General features: G+C 37.6%; 1 protein-coding gene across 2 annotated transcripts in view; it reads right to left on the reverse strand.

Moving 5' to 3' along the window:
- The window catches only part of FGD6 (FYVE, RhoGEF and PH domain containing 6), a 95,886-nt gene that overhangs the window by 12,138 nt on the left and 59,428 nt on the right, over positions 1 to 24,320 (reverse strand). For both annotated transcript variants that reach the window (XM_011365904.2, XM_023533967.1), the window contains exons 9-14: positions 8,649 to 8,699; positions 6,796 to 6,854; positions 6,638 to 6,709; positions 5,853 to 5,921; positions 5,248 to 5,331; positions 4,430 to 4,509 (exon numbers count right to left, since the gene is read on the reverse strand). In XM_011365904.2, coding sequence (XP_011364206.1) covers positions 4,430 to 4,509; positions 5,248 to 5,331; positions 5,853 to 5,921; positions 6,638 to 6,709; positions 6,796 to 6,854; positions 8,649 to 8,699 — 415 coding nt within the window. The remainder of the gene's footprint in view (positions 1 to 4,429; positions 4,510 to 5,247; positions 5,332 to 5,852; positions 5,922 to 6,637; positions 6,710 to 6,795; positions 6,855 to 8,648; positions 8,700 to 24,320) is intronic.

A 24,320-nucleotide genomic window follows, 5' to 3' on the forward strand; every position in this document is an offset into this window, starting at 1 on the left:
ACAGACCCTCTCTCTCCAAACCAAATAAAACCTGCCTCAGTTTACCTCCACTATTCTACCATTACTATCACAACTAGCTGACATTTATTTAAGTTACTACATGTCAGCCAACTGTGCTAAATGCTTTGCAAATGTCATCGTATCTCATTCAGAGCTACTCCCTGGAATATATATTGAATCTTATATACACTCTTATTCCGACATCACCACCCACCATCGCCATTTATAGATATGGAAACTGAAGATTCAAAACATTAGACAATTTGCTTTAGATAACAGACAATACTAAATGATGAGTTGATATTAGACCCAAATGTGCCTAAGGGTTGAACCTTTCACCACCATGTCATCTCTGGCCTCTGTTCATGTTCTCTGAAGAACTACACTATGAGAACATATGCTGAGGCTTCCAAGTAAACATTCATAAAATATTACCGTCCCTCCCTCCCTCTCTGCCTCCCCTACTTTTCACTGGAAGAGGTAACAGAATGCTGAGAGGCAGATGGCTAATTTGAGAACCGCTGTCTGATTTTTCTGGAGCCCTGAGAGATGTGGAATGTGATTCAACTGTACAAATAATGTCACATATGCTGTTCTTTCATTTAATCATTCCTGGCGCTCTCTTGTGTGGGGTTCTGCCAAAACAATGTTTACCGGCTCTCGATAACACATTTCTCACAGACCACACACGTTTGCCCGCAGCAGCAAGTGGAGACATTCTAGCTCTCCCTTTGTAACATGTTTAGTAGAAGAATCAGTATCTTCCTCAGATCGAAACACAGTTAAACCAAGTATTCTTTTCCTTATGGAATGCACGCATTAACAAAAAGAAAATTTGAATTCAATAAGCACCATTTTCCCATTGGTTGGGATGAATTTTCAAGAGGAAAAACCCTCCAATAGAAGGGATTTCTGGTGTGTTGGACTTTGTCACACCATTTACTACTTGAGTCAACTGTACATGCTACTCTGAGGTAGTGGAGAAGGCTTTGCAGAGGTGATGACTAAGTTAGGATTAGAAGCATTATAGGAGTTTGACAGGGAACTCTTTTAGTTTCTCTTTGCACCCTCATTCAGTCTCCTAGCTTTGGTTATCACCCCTAAGCTGATGACTCCCAAACATATGCCTCTAGTCCAGGCTTCCTTCTGTCATTCAGATCCTTACATAAACTACCTCCTTGATGGCTCCATTTTGATGATTCATAGGCATCTCACATTCAATATGCACATCTCAAACTAAATCCTCCTCCAAAGCTGCTCCTTTCCCAGAGTTCCCTATCACAGCAAATGGCACCACTACCCAATACATTGTACAAGCTGGAGACTCACTCTCCAAACCTCTCACTTCCCCTATGTCCAATTAGCCATCTCCTTTAGTTCCCCTCCCAAACCATTCTCCACACAGCAACCGGATACTCTTTTAAAAATGCCAGTCTGATCATATCATTCCCCTGTATAAACATTTCAGTGGTTTCCAGTGGCTCTTAAGCTAAAGACCAAAGTCTACAACATAGTTCTGCAAAGTCTGTATCCTTGTCCTTCCAGGCTTATCCTGGGTCACTTTCTCTTTCATTCTCTGTGTTCATGCAACACCTGTCTTTCAGTTCTTTGACTATGCCATGCCCCTTTCCACTTCAGGACCTTGGTAGACATCGTTCCCCATGACCATGAGCCTCTTTCCCCTTTGCCTAGCTATCTAACTCCTATTTATCCTTCATAACTCAACAGACAAAGCAGGTCTTTAGGCAAGTGCCCTTTCTCTACCAAATCTAGTTCAGGGTCCTTCATTTTACAGCCTCACAGGACCTGGTAGTTTTCCTACAACTACTTCATCACAGTAGTAATTGTGTTAATATTCGCTAAGTGTGTGTCTTCCATAATAGACTGTAAGCTCAGGGAAGGAAGGAACCTTTTAATTCTCTACTGTATCCCAATGCCTGACACCTAACTTTGTGTTACAATGAATTCCAGGCAGAGGTAGCTGCTTGTGCAAGACAAAAGAATGTGAAGTAGGCTGCATGCATGGAGAATCATAAGCAGATCCATGCTGATGGAACATGCCATGCTTTCATAGGGATGAGTACAAGGAGAGAAAATGGAGATCAGGACAATAAGGCAGATGAGAACCAGATCACAAGAAGGCTTTTTTATCCCTTTTACATATTATACAGTACCTGCCTCACTGTAGTTGGGGGAATTCAGAAGGAGAGCATGGCACACCAGTGGCATTCAATACGTGTGAGTTCCCTTTCCCACGTGCCATGTCAATGCTTCCTTGAAAATTTACTTTTCATTTATCAAGAACTTTCCTGTTTTATCATTTCTCCTGCATATACCACATTCAATCCATCAACAATTTTACTGGCTATACCTGATTCTGACCACTTCTTCCCTCTCTAATCCAAGACACTATTGTCTATGGTCTCCTACCTAATCTCCTAACTTCTATTGTAGTCTCTGGTGGTCTATCTTCTACAAAGCAGCCAGTGTGCTCTTTTAATAATATAAATTAGATCATATCAATTCTTAGCTTAAAACTCTTGGGGCTTCCTATTACACTTAAAAATTCAATGACCTTACTGAAGAAGGCCAATCTAGAAAAAGATAGACATCCAAATATTTACCTGATAGGCAACCAAAGAAAGAAAGATGTACCATTGTTTGCTGAATTATTTAATTTTTTAATAAAATAGAATTTGGTTTTTACCAAAGCAAATTTTTAGTTAGAAAACTTAAATACAATTGAAAACCTGACTTTCTTATAAGCATTTCCTCTCCAGATCTTTGAAAAATAACTCTCTTGACTTTAAGAATCAAGTTTAAATACTCGCCAGAAGCCTGACGTTCTTTGCCCTTTTATTCAAACAGAAAGAAAGAAAAGAAAAAAGAAATGAAGAAGGAAGGGAGGGAGGGAGGGAGGAAGGAAGGAAGGAAGGAAGGAAAAAGAAAGAAGGAAAACGGTTACAGCTCTGGCTGGGAGCTAGGAAGCATTTGACAAACCATGAAAACAGGTATTTGTCTTCCCCTGTATCCTGAGCTCTGGTGTCAGGCAGCAGTGGCCATTGCATTTCAGAAGAGTGACATGACCCAGGGAGCTAGCTGCTCTTGTGGTCCTCTGACTTTGGAAAGTCAGACATTTGGTCTGAGTCCTCAACATCCATGGACACAGGCGATATTATCATGATTAAAATCATAAATTTAGAGCCATGGTCAAATTTCAGCTCCACTGCTTACTAGTTGTGTAACTCTGGAGTTATTTTTTAACCTCTCTAAGCCTCCAGCTTTCTTATATGGGAGGTCAAGACAATACCTACCCCACTAGTTAACATAAAAATTAAAAGAGAACATAAATATAAAATTTTTAGCACCATGCCTGATGCAGAAAAATAAATGGTTCCAGTTACGATTCGAGCTGCTGCTAAGGCCCTAGTTGATTTTAGTGGTTTGGACACAGCTGGAAGCAGGCTGCTTGGGTCCAAATCCTGGCCCTGCTTCTTAACAGCCAGGTGGCTTTGCTCACCATAAAATGGGTGTAAGAGTGCTCACTTACCTTAAAAGGTTCTTGTGAGGATTTAATGAATATGCACAGAGTGCTTAGGATAGTGCCTGGCACAAAGTAAGTGCTATAAAAGTATCTGCTATTTTTATTACATCAAAAGTTAGGTCTGGGAGATGTCTAGACTCACTACCCCAGATCCAGCAGGGGAGTATGCTATGGCTGTTGGTGTCTCTCCCTTCACTAATCAAATCCTGTCAAACATCCATGTCTACCACTAGGCCAATAACTCAATAATGTATGTTTATGACTCATACAGATTCAGGTTTTTTAAGGACTTTATTTACATATGGCAATATAGTTTGATTTACACATCAGGCAGTGCAGGTTCTAGTTTGTGGCAATGGGTATCATAAATAACAACAGATTTAAAAGCAAAAAATCTGTTTGTATCCTGACTTTGCCAGCTATGTCTCCTTAAGACAGCAACTTAATTTTTCTGTAACTTAAGTCATCCTCATTTTTAATGAGAGGACACCTACCTCTTAAATTTGTTATATCCTTTCAGTGTTATGTGAAAACTTCCTAGTAAATGATAAAGCGAAATGATAAAGTGCCGATGTTTTTAAAAACATTATGCATTGTAAAGAGATTTGAAATATTTAGTTTAAAAAAAATGATCAGCGAAACATTTTCAGCATGATTATTCTATTCGGAGAAACGTTTTTATTTTTGTGCTTCTAGTACACAATTATATCCAACCTTAGACATTTTACCTGCATGGTAAGTCAAGAGAAAACTGCGTGGTATCCAGAAAGAATAGAAGGGAAAAAAGATAAGTCTAGTAGTTAACCTAAATGTAAAAAACACTGGAAATGTCTGACCCTATAAAATTGGCAAGTGCTGATCTATACATTTATCTTTTTAATTTACCTGGCTGAGAGAATGAAGGAACGTTCTACACTCTCAATCTTTAGTTCATTCTGATATGCTTCTTGGGTGGGTTTTTTGACCTGGAAGAAAGCAAAACAATTTGAGCAAACTCATCTTATTGGAGATCTCATCTCTGAAACATAGCTAAAGTTACCCAATGTCCTGGCTGCTGACATTCACCACCGACCTTCGTTCCTAGCTTTATCTAGCACGACTCTCCCTCCTCTACTCTCTGCTCCAATGGAATTTAAACACCTACCTACACATAGGCACAAATTTCCCACCTTTGGGCCTCTCCTCACATCTCTGCACACCCGTGTCTGACCTATCCTTGGCTCTTTCTCCAAAAAGCCTTCCTTGGTTCTTCCTCTTTCTAACTGCCATTCGTCCCTCCATGTCCCACCAAAAGCTGTTCTTTATTTTCTGAACTCTCAACCAAAAATTTTAACTGTGCTTTTACAGTAATATTTCTTACTATAAGTACTTATGTATAGTGTACATCTTCCCAACTAGCTGCTAGGCTCCTGGGGAGACTGGTGTAGGGGTGGAGACCAAAAGAATCATGTTTCCATTTATATTTATATAAATATCTTTATATTTTCCACCAAACCTATTGCCTTGTTTTGTTTATAGTCGTTCTCAATAAATATCTAATGAATAAATTAATGCATGAGTGAACAAATGACTACATGAGTGAATAAATGAACACATGAGCAGTAATACATGGAGAAAGTTAAAGATGTAAGAAAGATGATTATCTTGGGGCTTTTTCTCTAAATATACTTAGGTTAAAAAATATATATAAAATATACACAGACCTTCATTCCAGCCAATGAGAGCATGTTGTTCAGTTTATACATCCCAGACTGCACTGGTGTTGTATACAACAGGGCATCATTAAACTGAAAGTGGAAACATTTCATAGGATGAAGTAAAGGAACGAATTTCAGCTACAAAGTTATTGATAAGATATGGGATTAAAGGAAAATATTACGTCTTTATTTAAAGCTCTCTGAATAAAATACTTATGTTCTGCTCATAGAAACTAAAACCACCCAGAATGTTTTATTAGAGTAATATTAAAAAGGCAATTTCTAAAAAAATGTGCTTTCTTTCCAAGTTCTGTAGACAGATTTAATGTTTCTGAATTCTAAATCCCACTAAAGTGTTACAATCTGCCTAAATAAATAATTGATTGAATCAATTCTTCCAAATTAGAAATGAACGAAATTCAAAAAGGAAGTAATTTTCCAGTTAGGCATCATAAAAGACTTTGTTTCCAATACTTGAAATTCAAAGAAGCAATACAGCCAATCAAAGATCCCACTAAAACAGCTATTTGAATGTGCTAATGTACAAATGTCTCCTTTCATTAAACAACTATCCTTGCCTTGGGCTCATCAGAACCGACAGGGCCACTTACCAGGAAAAACACTCGAGGCTGCATGACTTTCCGGGAAAGCTTCATCAGAGTCCCTTCTTTGAGAAAAACCTGATTCATCCAAACACACACCCATTTAGTCCTACCATCATAACACAACTACCATATACATATAATTTCCTTTTCAACTTTTTCCCCAGAATTTTTTTTTTGTATGGGGGCTGGGCAGGCATAATTTCCTTGTGACTTTTTACAGTCATGGTTTCTTTTCAACCCCTATAAGTCATTTAGGAACTGGACAAGGCTACAGAGTTTCATAAATCCAATAGTGGCCCCAGGGGTACTATGTGGTCTGAAATGTAATTGCCTGAGCGTGTACTTGATCCTGAGGCATTGCCAACATCCTGATGATTGCATTTTGTAATTTTCCTAAATTCATTCCCTAGGCTACTTTTGTGCTTTATGAGGAGTATCAAAATACCAATTTTCTCCCTCTCTTCATAATCCTCTCTTACATTAAAGATTTTAAATGAAATTATCTTTAAAGCTGTGTGAGGTCAGCTAGTATTACACAATAAAATGATCCTATTTAATCAGATACTCTGTAGGGGTCCCTTGATGCTCTTCAAATTGAGCTAGATTTCTTGTCACAGTAACTTAAGTCATGAATGTTTTGAATGAAAAGAATGAACTTAGTTGATCCAGACTGGGCCAATGAAGAGTAACAATAACGAATAACCTATTTTCATAACTGAAATGAAAAACAGCTACAAACTGTGCCTAACTGCATTATATTAAATTTGCAAAAGGTAGTCTAAAACACTTACCCGTCCAGGCTGCACTATTTCATGGTGTCCATTTAAGCTGTACTGAATTTGCATAAGTTTCTGAAAATTGTCCTACAGAAAGAGAATGCAGAGCATATTTTCCCAGGCCTGTATTCCCAGGTTCCGTAGTATACCACCGATTAAAATCAGATACTTACTCCTTGCTTCATGGTGTCATTGGCGTGGTTGGCTACCTCTATAACAACAGCAAGGGCATCTAAAATTTGTAGGAACAGAAGGTGCATTTGGTCATTATCAATGAATTGTAATATGAAGCAATTCCAGGAGACAGGAATACTACTTCACAACAACCAGACACTAAAGGAGCTCAGTTAACTGAGTAGGCAGAATTTTGGATGATGAGGTTCAATAAGAGCAAAATCAAAGAAAAACAGGCCAAAACAGTACATAAAAAAAAAAAACAAAACAGAAAAACAAATGAGCCAAAGAAAGACTCTAAAAAGATGTCATAGATCATGTGTATCAATAATATGAATGTCAGAGTTGCTTCGTGCTGAGATTAGATTATCCTGTTGAAGTTCACAGGATAAGGATAGCTGTAAGGATACCTGGAAGCTGAATTGTGCCCAGGGAAGGACCATTCCAGGATAAACTGCCTTGGGAGAAAGAATCCTGGGAGAGGAATTCAGATCTACAAGAAATGACTATGTAAGAGGGTCAGGGCTCAGCTGTCTTCTCTTAGTCTGATCTTAAGAGGAAAGGAAGCCACATATGAGCATAGTAGACCTTAGGAAATTACATGCATTATTTTGTAAGCTGGGTTATTTCACTTCATCTGTATTTTAGTCTTTTTAATAACCTCTTGCCTTTATAAAGTGTTTTTCAATGCTCCAGTCATATCACCCTTGTAACTAGCCATTTAGAAAAAAGAAAAAAAACGTCTGCACTTTGTCTCCTTTTGGGCTATAGTTATTCTCAATTCAAAACAGTAGTGCTCCCCAAGGGACACTTGGACATGTGTTAATTTTTGGTTGTCATATGACTGGGAAGGTCCATTGGCCTTTAGTGGTTAGGAACCAGAAATGCTAAATATCCTGCAATACTAATTAGAAACTCACATGAGGAAGGTTATTCCATATAATATGACAGCAACATTCTCATTGAGAAAAACTGGTAGAGTATTAAAGAGGGAACATGCCCTCCTGAGGCTGGTGTGGCAGTGACAGCAATCATGAACAAAAGGTCAATTTCTGGAAAGGGGTTGAGGATTTTTAGTCCAGCTACTATAATTTACCAAGAGATGCTCTACCAAGAAAGAGATGCTATTTCTGGTACCAACTCTGGAAGTTCCTACATTCTTTAAATACAAATGTATTATTATCACCATTATTAAAGGAAAGTAGTGTCTCCTTATGGAGACCTCAACCTTACGTCAGAATTTACTGCACCTGGCACTCATCATGGCAAATATTCAAGAGGTGGGCATATTCCTTGCTTTCTGGCCTGCTTAAATTCCAAGTGGGCGGCAAGAAAAGCTTTAGGATTTAGGGGTAGAGGGTGGTAGAGCTACTGCCTATTATTAAACAGTCCCAGAATATGCTATTTTAGATGTCATCCCTGAATTTTAGTCGTCATTTCATGGACTCATGATTTTAAAGCTTGAAAGGACCGTGCAGATCAACTGGTTCGATCCCTCCTTTCAAGGCAATGGACATCTAGAGAAGTGAATCTACCACCAGCAAGGGCAACTGAGCACAGGAGGATGAAGCTTCCTGAACCCAGACCATGCTGGGTCCACTCTCTCAGGAGGCTGGCTCCCACGGCCGGCTGACCATGGGCTTCTCTTGTCCCTATAATTTCATCTATACCCAGCACTACTGTACCACTTTATCTAGTCCTAGCCTAAACTGCCCAAAATACAGTTGTTTAAGAAAAGGCCAATGAACAAAACAGAGTTTTGCATATGGCTTTCATTATATTTATACTTTCTAGGCCCAAATAAACATAATATAAAAACTCCTGCAATATATGAGACCAAAAAGTTATGTACCTTGAGTGTCTCTATAATCTCCAGAGTCTTCTAAAAGATTTTTCAAATAATCTAGAAAAGGGGGGGAAAATTATAGTATTTAGCATAACAAAGTGGTAAGAAAAAAAACATTTGTCTTTCTTATTTAATACTTTAGGCACTCTTGTTGGTTAATACACATGGTAGTTCAATTTGTGCTGACTTTCTAAAAATGTAAAAGAATAAAACCTTGAGATCAATCTGAAATCAGGGCATAGAATCTGAGCTGGAAACAGCCTTTAGAGGTCACGTTGGTCATTTTAGAATGAAGAGTCAGGTTACTAAGTACAGGGTCTCACTGAGTCATACAACATATTTGTGGCAGGGCCAGGACTAGAATCCAGGTCTCTAGATGCCCAGTTCAGCTCTTTCACTTGAACACACATGAAATACCTTAATCTCAAGATCAGATGCACATCTAGTACAAAATTCCAAGCATTACCAGAATGAATGCCTGAGGGACTCTTAGATTTAACAATGTCCAAAACACTGGAGGAACAACATGCTACACCAGTGATTCTCAAATGGGGGCCAATTTGCCCCCTAGAGGTCATTTGAAAATATCTGAAGATATTTCTGATTGTCACAAGTCGAGGGAGTGGGGGCTACTGGCATCTAGTTGTTAGAGGTCAGGGATGCTGCAAAGCATCCTCCAAATGCACAGGACAGCCCTACAGCAAAGAATTATCTGACTCGAAAAATCCATAGGGCTGCAGTTGAAAAACCTTATCTAGATGAAGATAGTCTGTAAATGAGCAATGTGGTATGTAGTGGTTCTTATAACATGGAAAAGTATTAAAGCAATAGGTTACATTTAATGAATCTTTAACATCAAGGAATCATAGGATTTCAAGGTAATACTATCTTTTCTGTTGAGAAATGAAAACTTCCCATTACCTATCAAATTAAAACAAATGCTGTTTCCTAGAATTTAAAGTCCCCCACGACATGGTCCCTATTGACTTTCTGATTTTCTCTCTTGCTACTGCCTAACACAGGCCCTTTGTTCTTACCAAAGTTTGACTCTGCACAATTCCTTAAACACTTCCCATGTGTTCTCTGGCTCCATACTTTGTCTCTAATGTTCCCTTTTAATGAATCCTTTCTCTGTTTCTCCATATAAAAATTCTCATATTCTTCAAGGCTCATCTCAAATTCCTCTCCTACCAAACTTTGCATTTGAAAGAAATAGTCTCTCCCTTTGAATAACACATTACACGACAGTTACTCACTTTATACCTTCTACAAAGCATCCTCCAAATGCACAGGACAGCCCTACAGCAAAGAATTATCTGACTCGAAAAATCCATAGGGCTGCAGTTGAAAAACCTTATCTAGATGAAGATAGTCTGTAAATGAGCAATGTGATATGTAGTGGTTCTTATAACATGGAAAAGTATTAAAGCAATAGGTTACATTTAATGAATCTTTAACATCAAGGAATCATAGGATTTCAAGGTAATACTATCTTTTCTGTTGAGAAATGAAAACTTCCCATTACCTATCAAATTAAAACAAATGCTGTTTCCTAGAATTTAAAGTCCCCCACGACATGGTCCCTATTGACTTTCTGATTTTCTCTCTTGCTACTGCCTAACACAGGCCCTTTGTTCTTACCAAAGTTTGACTCTGCACAATTCCTTAAACACTTCCCATGTGTTCTCTGGCTCCATACTTTGTCTCTAATGTTCCCTTTTAATGAATCCTTTCTCTGTTTCTCCATATAAAAATTCTCATATTCTTCAAGGCTCATCTCAAATTCCTCTCCTACCAAACTTTGCATTTGAAAGAAATAGTCTCTCCCTTTGAATAACACATTACACGACAGTTACTCACTTTATACCTTCTACAAAGCATCCTCCAAATGCACAGGACAGCCCTACAGCAAAGAATTATCTGACTCGAAAAATCCCTCAATTTCTTTTTCATTTGAGACAAATGTCTTTGTGGGCAGAATCCACATCTGATTCATCTTTCTATCTCTCATAGTACTTAACCAGGGCTTGTGCATAAAGGGGTCAAGAAATACTTACAATAATAAAACAATTTTTAAGACAGGATTGTGTCTTAGTTTAGATAAAAAGTAATAAAGGCTGAAGCCAATCCTAATGCCAGTGGGAGTTGAGAAAATGAAAAGAAAAAAGGCATATTAAGAGACTGAATGCATTTTTATCAGACTAAATCTCCATATAGCAATATTATGAAGTATATAATTTCATCCCATGGATTTATGAAGTCATGCTGAAAGGCACAAAGGGAAACTTGGATGTTAATGCCAGCTTTTCAAACTTAACAGATGACACAAACATACACACCTAAGTGCTAAAACTACATCTTTGAGAGAGTGATTCAAGAACTTGTGTTGCGTCTAGACAAGCATATTATAAATATCCAGCACTGGCAGAAAGCCATGGTGAGATATTGTATATGACGACATTAAGCTTCCATGGACTGCAACATATGTCCTATCTTGCCAGAGACCATCACTAGCAATTTAGATCTTAAAGTAATCCAAACATAGAAGTTACAGAGTATGTTTCCAAAGAGATAAGAAAACCACAAAAATTAACAAAATACATTGATTATACATTACATTTAGCTTTATCGGGAAATGAAAAATTAACCTAGTCTCACTCTAACCCCACTCTGAATGTATTCTATATACCAACCATGTTTGGTAAGTCCAAATATTTAACTTTTCCGTAAGAGTGACTCGGGGGAAAAAACTCTTCTTAGATGTTCTCAATGTCTAGGCTACCTCATTAATCAAAAGTGATGTTCTGTAAAGCCTCTAGGTAGATGAAAAGTGTAGAAAGCAGATTTATCTAAGTATTACATCACCTAAGTATCATGGCAAGTTTCCATTTTGTCAATTCTTGTTCTTTAATATGGAAATCTACCCATGCAAACTGAGACATTTCTCTAAACCAAGAGAGCTCACTGGAAGATGTCCGCATTAGGAAATCCTGACCTCAGAACCACTGTGCCAAGCCCGATAACCTGGAATTGCATTTCCTTTCCTTGTACTCAAGCTCAGCTGCTGCCTGCCAGCCTGCACTCTCAGGAGCAGAGTGGATGGAAATACACAAATAGGCTGAGCAGAAAGCCTACCAATAAGACACTGCAAAATCATGCTATTCATCAAGGAGGTAATGGAGTTAGAGTTACTTTCCTAGCCAATAAAAAAAACAAAAAACAAAAAACAAAAAACAACTTAAAATTCAACTTTCAAAACTCAACTTTCCAACATATCCATCCATCCATCCATATTTTCAGGACATCTTGTAGTACACACTTTTGAGAACTTTTACCTTTTCAAAGAAGACAAGACCATGATGCCTTAAGAATTACTCAGTGCCTTAACTGCAGAATGAGAAGAACATGATTAACCAGCCCTTGAGTCAGATGGGAGGAGCACTGAAACCATCAGCTGCCCCAGTGACTGTTGGAACTCAGGTGAAACCCAGGAAAGGGCTGTATTGGTCATAGGGAATTGTTTACTATATACCATTTAGGATCTAGTATCCTATAGGAGATTCATTTAAAAAAAAGCGGGGCGGGGGGGGGAGGACGGGAATCAGAGTATTCAATTCAATTTGCCATGTTAGATTTGTATTTTATGACTTTCCTGCTTCTGCCAAACCAAACTAAGCATTTTTCAAAACTTCACTAATAAAAATGCCTTAAATGCTACTGAATTTATTTCTAGCAAAGAAAAACAGATTGGTGCAGCATGTATGGGCACCACAAAATGCACTTTCTGGCCACCAGGTGGCATCATTGATTAATAAAAGTTAATTGACCCCCATAATCACCATGTACAGCCTCCAAGGACATGCAAGTTAACTTTGTTCTCACATATGAGGCCCAGACTGAAAGAATGCAGACCCAACAAATATTGTATCTTGTTAGAGGTCTAAGTTTTCTATATATGAGCTCCTAGTAAGCCTACTGTAACCTCTCATTACACAATCGACAAATAATTAAAGCAGAAAACTATTCAGAAGTACAGTTAACCTTTACTCAAAATGAGTCATCTGTGGGAATCTGGGACTTTCTGACTCAAAAACACCCAGTCAAATTCCTTGACTGTATGCTGAGAAACAGTGATGGCAGAGAACAGAGGAAATGAGCATATAGGACAGGTAATGTTCCAAAGTCAAGTGTTTTGAATTTGAGGACATCTTGCTTTGTATCGATTTCTTCTTTCCTCCCTAAATATGCAATGATATAGCATCACATACAGAATTATGGGATCCAAAGAAAAATAAGTCTAATTAATAAGCCTGTTTACCGAAGCTTAAAATAAAATAAAAACAACCTAAAATTATCCTGACTTTTGAAACAAAGTACTCATTATTTTAAATATCAAAAATAAGACCATATGTCAAGCTGTAAGACATACTGCTGCCATCTTCAAGGCAGCTTGGTGAAGTGGTCAAGAGCCATTGTTAGGAGTGAGAAGATGAGTCTTACTCTCTTACTCCACCTATGTCTAGCAGAGGCATGTGACTTTAACCATGTATTTCTATGTATCAGTAATCTCGTACATAAAATAAGTAGGCTGAATCAGACTGAAAAATGAATGATTCTCATTTAAAGTACCATGAAGCATATTTTAAAAAAAATTCTAAGATGCAATATAGGAAATTGGGAAGATTAAATAATGGAGAAAACTTAAACCATGAACACCTCTTTAAAATAACATAAAGTATGTCCTGTTTTGTAAATGCTTGATTTTACTTAATTTTAATAATATAAGATTTTATAGCCTATTTAGAGAATTCTAGCCCATACATTTCTTTTTTCCATAGGAGCAGCTGAATAACAAGCCATCATAGGGATACCTCATAGGGTACTTAGGTAATCTTAGACTCCGAATTCTTTTTTAAATTGTCTTGTTTTGGTTGCCTTAAATAGATGGCCATACATCCTAATTTGCTAGTAATGACTCTGTTGTATACTTGTTATTCAGGCATAACTATAAATAGTGTTCCCTGCACTCTTGAAAGGCAACAGATTTGAATAATAAATTGTGTGATCATTTTTATGACAACTAACATTGATCTACTATCTTGATGTATCTGTCTTTTTCCATACTTTAGATTATTTCCTTGGGATCAATAGAAAAGTTTTGTTTTTTTTTAAGTACTTGATATATATCATGAGGAACCTTTCCTAAAAGGATATACAAATTTAAAGTAATGATGTAAATATATAAAAATACTAGTTTTAGTAAATGATTGCCAGTTTTGTGCATTGTAGTTTTTACTGCTAAGTAGTAGGGTGAACTGATAACTTGTTTTAATTTTTGATCCAGAAGATATTAGACATGCTACTGTGTATTTATTATGTATACTTTTACTGAGTGATTTTTTCAAATTTTTAGTCCAGATAGATACCTATGAGTTTTAACACTCTTAGTGAAATAATAATTTTTTCATATTTATTACAAATATATTTTCTGATGTACTATTTATCCTTTCATTTTAATGACATTTTAAATCTTTATAATGCTTTCATTAATTAGAATAGTTGAAAACTGTCAATATTTTCCTTTATAATTTCTTTATTTTTCTAGGCTTAGAAGATCATCTCTCCTCCTCTTGGTACTTTCAAAGTTTTAACAAATAACTACATTTATTTTTTCCTGGTTTTCCTATAGTTTAAAGCTTTATATTTAGGTGTTTTAATAATAAAGCCATTTTTTTTAGAGTGATTTTTACATTCACAGCAAAACTCAGGGGAAGGTACAGAGATTTTTCATGTATCTCCTGCTTCCACACATGCACAGCCTCCCCCATTATCAACATTCCTTACTAACCTACATTGACATATCATTATCATCCAAAGTCCATAATTACATTAGGGTTTACTCTTGGTGTTGTACATTCTATGGGTTTGGACAAATATATAAAGACATGTATCCATCACTATGATATCAAAGTATTTTCACTACCCTAAGAAGCCTCTGTGCTCTGCCTATGCATATTTAGTTTTGATTTTACTTAGCGTATCCATTGATGTATGAATCTTAATTTTTCAAATTTTAACAGGTTATACAATAAACAATCCTTTCTTTTCCTATTGTCATATACTTCCTATTTGTCACATATTAGATTCTTATAAACAACAAGATCTATTTCGAGTACCTTCCTACTCCAATGATAGAATAACTATTATTACTTTTTAATCAATAGGTTTATGCTTGCAATGGTTTTGTGTATCTTTAATTATTGAAGTTTTAGAATATGAATTAACTGATATTTCCCTCCCAGAATATTCTTTAATATTCTATTTATTCTAATATACAAAATCATTTTGATAGATACTGATAAAACTCCAAAATTTTAAGTTAACCTTACTGAGAATATAGAGCATTGGCAATACGTTAAAAGCTAAGTTAATGGTTCTATAGTGTTAAGTATCATTTTAGGCACAAATGCTAAATTGTGGGCTTCATGAGAACGAGGAACCTGAATTAATTATTCTTATAAACCCAGCACCTAGAACAATGTCTGATGCATATTCAATAAATGTTTCCTGAATTTATCATGGACATTCTGATTAGGGTTACCACTTTCCTTGCTTCACATTCTACTAAGCATTTGAGATATTTGAGGGTCTGACAAATTAAAAGTGCTCTGGCTCCTGTTCCAATTCTCCTGTTCCTTGATTAGTTCGATTCTGGTCCCTGAATATGTGGCCCAAGATTGCCTCTTGTAGGTATGGTGCTTATCTAAGTTAGAAAAAGTAACCTTTCATGAGTCTCAGGCTCACAGATTCATGGCTTGGAAAGCAGGCAACGCCTGCCTGTCTGTGAATTAGAAAAGGCCACTTCTCCTGGGCTGATGCAGCCCCTCACTGGGGCACACAACATGGTGAGTAAAGTGTGAGCTACACTGGACCTCAGCAGGGAGCCCTTATGCGGGGTATGACCATATGAAGCAGCCCTGGTCTATCCTAGACTTTGGTAAATCTGGTCCTGAGGTGGCATACCAAAAGGACTCACACACCACCTGACACTAAGCTCAACCTATGGCAAAATTTTGGAGTAGATCTTACAATGGACAGAATCTCCCTGCAGTCTCTTTTTAGCAGGACAGATTAGCAAAGCATATCCAAAATGACCTTAAAGTGTCAAAGCCATAGAAAATCTCCCAACAAAAGTAAACGTCTATTATTTTGACTTGGTTGAGACAAATGCTTTTCTTTGTGGACACATTTTCCAATCATTAAGGCTGCTAGTTTATCAAGTGAGAGTCTCAGATGTACAGAAACAGCCCTGGCATTGTCAATCCCCACTTAAAGGGGGGTCCCCATTGTGCTAATTATCAACAAAGAGCAAATTTAGGTTTAATGAGATAAGTATATTTTACTACCCCCCAAAATAGCCAAGTGAAGAATAAAGCAAATGTAAACACCAAAGTGAATTCAAGTTTGAGCACATTTCAGTGTTTTCCCCAACCGGAACAGTTCCTGCTATGAGCCCATGATTCCGAGAAACATTGAGAAAGAAACTCTTTAACAAGAGTCAGCTTATCAGAACTATGACAAGGCAAATCCAAGCAATAGAGGCATTTGGCTCCTTGTAGGGAATCTGCATCAAATTTACACAGAATTGGTAAAAGAATGACTTCACAGTAATGTCTACGAAGGCAGAATTCAGAGGATCTGCAACCTAGGAAGGGCAAAAACAAATATTTTCACTAAACTCTAAGTGAAATACAGAACTTCCTTCACTTATGAATGAAGGCAACAAACCACAATTTTATCAATGACACCAGTGACTGTGTCACCATAGAAATCACATAATTTTTGTATCACATTACCAGTTTACTCTTACAACTTCGAAATCAGGGCAGTTATTAGATCCACCACTAGGTCTTATTTAATATAGTACTATAAAAGCACATGTATTACTATGTCACAATTCAAAACTATTTTAATAACTGCATTTCAGCTCGACTGGTTTCCTTTTAATCTTACATATTTTATTCTGTAAGTTAAAAAATTATTCTGGGGCTTCTAGTCAAGATGGAGGATTAGGTAAACTCTGTGCTTTCCTCCTCTCACAACCACAATCAAAATTACTACTAAACTACAGAACAGCCATCATTGGGAGTCTCCTAAAGTATAGTTGAACAGAAGTCCTACAACTGGAGACATACAGAAGAAGCCACCTCAAGACTGGTAGGATGGGTGAGGTGTAATGGGGCTGGTCTCATACCTGCGTGTAGCAGTTGAGAATGTGAAAGGATATCTCAGCTATTGAGGTCCCCCCAAAAGAGCAAGGGGTCCCAGTCACACACAGGGCTGTCCAGCCCGAGTTTCAGTGCCAGAAAGAGAAATTCTCACAACTTCTGGCTGTGAAAACCAGTGAGACTGGCTGAGTGCAGATATTTCTAAGGGGCCTAAGTGCAAACTCACTTGCCAACAAACTCACTCGCTCTGAGCTTCAGCGCTGGGTCAGCAGCTCGAAAGGTGCAAGGGACATACGGGCAAGGGCTGGAGGGGCAGTTTTCTCCTAGACAGAAGTGCTGGCAGAGGTCACTGTTCCTTTGTTGAACCCTCACACCTCCCAGCACGCAGATGCAAGTGTCACCATATCTGAGTTCCCATCAACCTGGCTAACATTAGTGATTCCCTGAGACACTGCCCCACCTAACTTGTAGGTCTACCAAGTTGCTTCCAATGGCTTTTCCATACAAACGGCCTGTCTTTGTTCATGCTGTGGACTTTCTTAAAATCTCTCAAAGGTTTGCAAAACTCAAACAAACAGCACCTGGCCTCGGTATGCCTTGTACCTCTTGCTGAGGAGCCCCAAACCCGGCACAGGTGGCAGCCACCTGCAGACTGCTTGGTGACTCTTGCCAGGTGACTCCAGAAAGGGTGCAGGCTGCAGCAGAACTTGGCCTGTGGTGGGTCCCCTCCCAGGAAGCCCTGGGCCAGCATGCCAGTGGCCAGCTGCAGACAAGGCAGAGTACCACCTGGGACTGCATCAAAGATGATGCACCCAAAGGGCAGACTAGGCAGGCACCAGAGCCCTGCTAAAGAGAACCCTACTCCATAGGGTCAGCCCCTCAGTGGCCAATCCTCACAACCAATCAGCCTGAGGGTCAATCCTTCCCACTGACATGCAAATAGCAATCAAGATTCAACCACAACAGGAGGGCACACAAAACCCATACAAGGGACATACCTGGTGCACCTGGCTCAGGTTACCAGGGAAGACTGTGCCACTGGGCCTCAAAGGGCACCTACTACATAAGGCCATGCTACTAAGACCAGGAAACGTAGGAGCCCTAGCCCTACTTAATGCATAGGAACAAATAAAGGGAGGCAGCTGAAATGGGAAGACAAAGAAACATGTCTCAAATGAAAGAATAAAGTTCCAGAAAAAAGAACTAAACAAAATGGAGACAAGTAATCGATTAGATGTAAAGTTCAAAACACTTGTTATAAGGATGCTCAATAAACTTAGGGGAAGAGAAGATGAACTCAGTGATAACGTTAACAAAAAGACAGAAAACATAAAAAAGAACCAGTCAGAAATGAAGAACACATTAGAGGGAATCAACAGTAGATTAAATGAAGCAGAGGACCAAAACAGCAATTTAGAAGATAAGGTAGCAGAAAACACCCAATAAGAATAGCAACAAGAAACAGGAGTCCAAAAAAATGAGGATAATTTAAGGGCCTCTGGGACAACGTCAGTAAACCAACATTCATATCATAGGAGAAGGAGAAGAGAGAGAGCAAGAAATTGAGAACATATTTGAAGAAATAATGACAGAAAACTTCCCTAACCTGATGAAGGAAATAAACATACAAGTCCAGGAAGTGCAGAGTTCCAAACAAGATGAACCCAAACAGGCTCACACAAAGACACATTGTAATTTAAATGCCAAAGGTTAAAGACAAAGAGAGAATGTTAAAAGCAGCAAGAGAAAAGCATCTAGTTACCTACGAGAGTGCTCCCATAAGACGCTCCCATAAGACGGTCAGGTAATTACTCAACAGAAACTTTGAAGGCCAAAAGGGATAGGCATGAGATGATCGAAGTGATGAAAAGCAAGTTCCTACAACCAAGATTACTCTACCCTGCAAAGCTATCATTCAGAATCAAAGGACAGATAAAGACCTTTCCAGACAAGAAAAAGCTAAAGGAGTTCATCAATACCAAACCAGTATTATAAAAAATGTTAGAGGGATTTCTTTAAGAAGAAGAAGAAAAAGATTAGAAATATGAATAATAAAATGTACCCATCAACAATTATTTTAAAAGTAAATGAATTAAATGCTCCAATCAAAAGATAGGAAGGCTGAATGGATAAGAAATAAGACTTTTACATATGCTGCCTACAAGAAACTCACTTCAGATTAAAAGATACTCAGACTGAAAGTAAAAGGATGGAAAAAGATATTTCATGAAAATGAAAATGATGACAAAAAAAGCTAGGGTAGTAATACTTATACCAGACAAAACAGACTTTAAAAGAAAGGCTATAATAAGAGACAAAGAAGGACCCAGTAATCTCACTTCTGGGTATTTACCTGAACAAACCCAAAACACTACTTCGAAGGTATGTGGGTATCCCTATTTCCTTGCAGCATTATTTACAATAGCCAAGATATGGAGGGAAAGAAGTGGTACATATATACAATGGAATATTACTCAGACATAAAAAATAATGAAATCTTGCCCTCTGCAATAACATGGATGGACTTAGAGGGTATTGTGTTGAGTGGAGTAAGTCAGACAAAGACAGACATATGCCATATGATTTCACTTACCTGTGGAATCTAAAGAACAAAATAAACAAATGAGCAAAATAGAAACAAACTCATAGATACAGAGGACATTTTGGTGGTTGTCAGATGGAAGAGGGTTGAGCGGATGGATGAAAAAGAGGAAGGGATTAAAGTACAAATTGGTAGTTACAAAACAGTCATGGGCATGTAAAGTACAGCTTAAGGAATATAGTCAATAATACTGTAATAACTGTGTTGTCAGATGGGTACTAGATTTATTGGGGTGATCACTTTGTACAATATATAAATGTCTAATTGCCATGTTATAGACCTGAAACTAATATAATATTGTATTCCAACTGTAATTGAAAAAAAAATTGTTAAAAAAATTATTCTGAGAAGAGATCCATAGGCTTCAGCAGATTGCCAAAGGGATCCAGGCACAGAAAAGGTTAAGAACCTCTGCTCTACAGAGAAAGTGAGATTACATTTAAGAAACTATAATTTAATAGAAGAGGCAGATAATATGTGCATACCTCTTATACCCTTAAGTCTTTCTATAGTATTAAAATATTTCATGGATACAATTTATTAAATAGCATCTCTCAAAATGCCTTGTTCACAACTATAATTAAAAATGAATTGCAACAGAACAAGGGCTGAGCTAATTATAATGAGAATCCTGAATATCTCACCCTCCTATGTCACATGGATGGAAACTGCTTTACATCAGGGCCTTTGGGTTCCTCAGAAACTAAATGCTTTGGCTGGTGTCCAGGGTAACCCCACCTTTCATAAAGTTCTGCCCTAGAGAAAGTGTTAGAATGACCTTTGATGTAAACAATTAGCCCTGGGTTTTAAAACAAATACTTGCCAAGCAGAAGTTTGTTTTTCACTAAGTTTTTTTTAAATGTCATGCATTAAGTTGATTTTGATCTTTTTATAAATCTGCTTATTAGCCTAATCATATCTCAAATTTATAACTTCAGAACACTAGAACAGATGTTTTTAATATCATATTTTCTGCCAACATGGGAAATCCTGGATTTCTAAAACCCAGAGGGAGTTAATACCATCTCAGACTAAGGGCAGATTACTGGAAAAGTAATATAACATGTTGGTAAAGTCACTTATAACATAAATATTTTGAACAAGATCAAAGAAACTACCTGATCCAAATTTAATCAAAGTTGAACGAACTGTTTTTTTTTCTAAATATATAAGTGAAAAAGATATTTCAGAGGAATTTTTAAATTATATTTTTCATTATATTTTTTCCTCTGTGATCCTCACTGATTCAATCTGTTCCAACACCAACGTAGTCACTTTCCACAAATAAAAGGTTTTTCATTGAAAAAATTTATACCACATATAACAGACAAAAAAAATCTAAGAAGATATATGATAGTCATATCTGGATGGTAGAAGACAAAGAAGGACTTTATTTTTTTTTATTTATAATACTTATATATTTTTAATAGGCATGAAAGATCCCTTCAAAAAAAGAAGTGACCCTTACAAAAACGAGTCCTTAGAATATACTCAAACAAGTGACAAGATCAATATAATTTTTAGGAATTGAGAAGAGTGTGGTGGGAGCCTGAGTGATTGGGTATAGCCCCAAAGAGGACTGTAAGCTCCATACGGACAAGGGACTCCAGCTGTGTTATCTGCCAGGGTATACAGGCGTCCAGCTCAGTGCCAGCCCATGTAAATACTTGATGAGTGAGTTAGTGATTGATTGACAGAGGAAAATATCTGGCCTTGAAGGAAAGGTATCAGGAGAGAGTAAGAAACTCACTGCAGCTAGAGGAAAGGAAAATAAGGTGTGGGCAATTTGGGGTTGTATACTGCAGTCTTTATACTGTGGATAAGTAAATTTTTTTATTTGTTTTTCTAAAATAGGACTTGCCTCCCCCATCATAAACATATCCAACCAGAATGGTACATAGCTTACACTGGCACATCATAATCACCCCAAATCCATAGTTTACATTAGGGTTCACTCCTGGTGTTGTACATTCTATGGACTTGGACAAATGTATAATGACATGTATCCATCGTTATGGTAGGATAAGCACATTTGCAATATTTCTAATAAGCAGAATAAAAGTATGTCTGTGAAATATATATAGGTCTCTATTCCCAGTTCCTGGCACAGAGCTCCTAAAACGCTTGCAATTTTCTAAGTGATAAGAGCCCTGAGAGCATCTTTTTTCTAATATTAGGTCTTTGATTCTAGTTCTGACACAGAGCTCCTAAATCCCTTGGATTTTCCTAAATAGTCGTGTCTTCTGGTCTTAAGAAGTGACTCTTAGTGGGCTCTTGAATGGCTCCTAGATGAGGCTGATCATCAGAAAGACCAAGCCATGATTAGAAGCTTGGAACTTTCAGTCCCATTCTCCATCCTACAAGAAGGGAAGAGGAGGTAGAAGTGGAATTAATGATGGACCATGCCCGAATGATGAAGCCTCCATAAAAATCCCAAAGTACAGGGTTTGGTGAACTTCCAGGTTGCTGAACATGAGGAGGTGCTGGGAGAGTGATGTGCCTGGAGAGGGCGTGGAAGTTTGAACCCATCCCTGCACCCCACCCCACGCATCTCTTCCATCTGGATGTTTATCTGTATCCTTAATCACACGCTTTTATAATAAACTCTTAAATGTAAATAAGTGTTTCCCTGAGTTCCAAGAGCCATTCTAGCAAATTATCGAACCCAAGGAGGGAGGGGTCAAGGGAACCTTGATTTATAGTTGCTTGGTCAGAAATACAAGTGACAACCTGAAACTTGCCATTGGCATCTGAAGTTTGGAAAAAAGAGGCAGTCCTGTGGGACTTCGCCCTTAATCTGTAGGCTCTGACACTGTCTCCAGATAGATAGTATGGAGTGAGAAAAATGGAAGACACAGGAGTGTTTTTTCCTTTATGGTGTTTTGGGTGAGAACTAAAGTAATGATGTATCAGGCTACCTGGGGGAGTGGTAAGAGGTAGCATGACCAGTACGGAGATAATGCCAGGGTTTGATGTGAGTGTAGAAAGGTCTGGCCTGGAGCGTAAGAAGGGAAATGGAAAAGAGTAGGAAGCACAGGCACAGGAAACCCAGTCAGGGAGGAAAACTGAGGACAGGGAAGCACCCTAGAGTCTTTCCATGACTTTGTGCCTGGGTAACTGGAAGATTATTTTTTACTCTTAAAAGCAATTAATTGATCGATCCATCCATCCATTCATCAAACATCCACTGGCACCACTGCCTAGGAGGGCTTCTTAATCTTATAAAAAGGAACATTTATTTCCCTAAGCCTTTTGGTTTATTGAGTCCCTATTATGTGCCAAGATCTAAGCCAGACACTGAGTTAGGATATTAGAAACAGTCTTTACCCTAAAGAGATGAGGAGGAAGGAAAGAAGCAGTGGTAAAAATTAATGCTGCTCCTATAGCAGTATCTGTCTGTTTTCTTTCATTGCTTCCTCACTGCTGCCCCAGGATTCCCACTTCTCCTAACTCCAAATAGGTTCTGGGTCCCACATATTTTAAAGATCTGGCTAGATCGACTGACCTTGAATAGCCAATATAAAGGTAAAATTTACAAGTTTTCCTGCCTAAATTTTAAAAATCAATTTTACTTTTTTGCTTTTAGAATTCTAATCTTAAGCATTTCATGATCCTTCGATCGTATTTTGAACTGACTTAAAAAAAAAAAAAAACTACCAAGAATTTAATTGGAAGTTTTTTACTACAATGAAGGAAGAGACAGCCTAAGTAAAATACCCAATAAAAAACCCCAATTATGTCCTAAAGAACACATGCAAGACAATGGGATGGTTGTTTGAATAGTAGGGCCAGGACGGCTGAACCTGGGAATTTCCACTCACCTTTCTCTAAGAAAGGATTCCAAAAGAAACTATCCTATCTGCTTCATCTCTGCAATTTCTCAATCTTCCACTCCCAAGAAACCAAGCAGGCACAAATCTACCCACACCAAGTCAGGCAAGAATCCTTCCCTTTCTCTGCCTGAATTTATTAATGACAACTCATTAATAAATCAAAGTTGTCAGGAGTTGTCACATAGTCTCATTCCCCATCTCTGCTCCAGTATATTCTCTGAACTTGGATTTATTCCAAATTCTACAAGGGAAATAAAAGTACTTACCTCACAAGGTTGTTCCAAGGATAAATCACTGAGTTTTTTATCCAAGGATGAGGACCCAGCTAAATAACATGTTTGAATAGATGCAAACTTAAGACTTAAAATCCAATTTCTAAAAAAATGTAAGTGCATAGACAAGAGCACTTCGATAGCAACAGTAGAAATATCTTGCAAAAGTAGAGAGCAATTAGAACACCACAAAAGATGAGTATTGGAAATCAGAATTTTAAATACAAATAAAACCAACCCTTAGTACCAACCCATATATTTCCTTAGGATTATTATGACCATAGGTGCTTCAACTAATACTAATTGTGTTGTCTCGGGCAAGGATATTTCACCTCTCTGGATGTGTCTTTCATTTAGGAGAAAAGAATATCTAAATTCTCTATATTATTGTTGTCCTTTAGGCTAAAGATATTTTGGTTAAAGGGATGTTTTGAACCAAGCTTAAAACCAACTGAAATTATTTCCTGAACAGCTTTCAAAGTATCCAAAACTGACCCAGATATACCAGGATACGATAAATTATTACTAAAAGACTCACTCCTTTACCTCATAAAGTCTATAATCAAATTAAGGAATCAATATTCAAATCATTCAAATATTAGCACATTCACAAGGCATCATATAAATATTTACTAAGTCACATTGCACTGATAATAAGGGTAAGAAAAACTGGAGTAATTAGAGACGTCTTCAAAGGGAATGGAGGACTTCAGGTCAGGCTTGGAGGGAAAATTTGAATCAAT

Source organism: Pteropus vampyrus, unplaced genomic scaffold, assembly GCF_000151845.1.
Source record: "Pteropus vampyrus isolate Shadow unplaced genomic scaffold, Pvam_2.0 Scaffold116, whole genome shotgun sequence".
Lineage (NCBI taxonomy): Eukaryota > Metazoa > Chordata > Mammalia > Chiroptera > Pteropodidae > Pteropus > Pteropus vampyrus.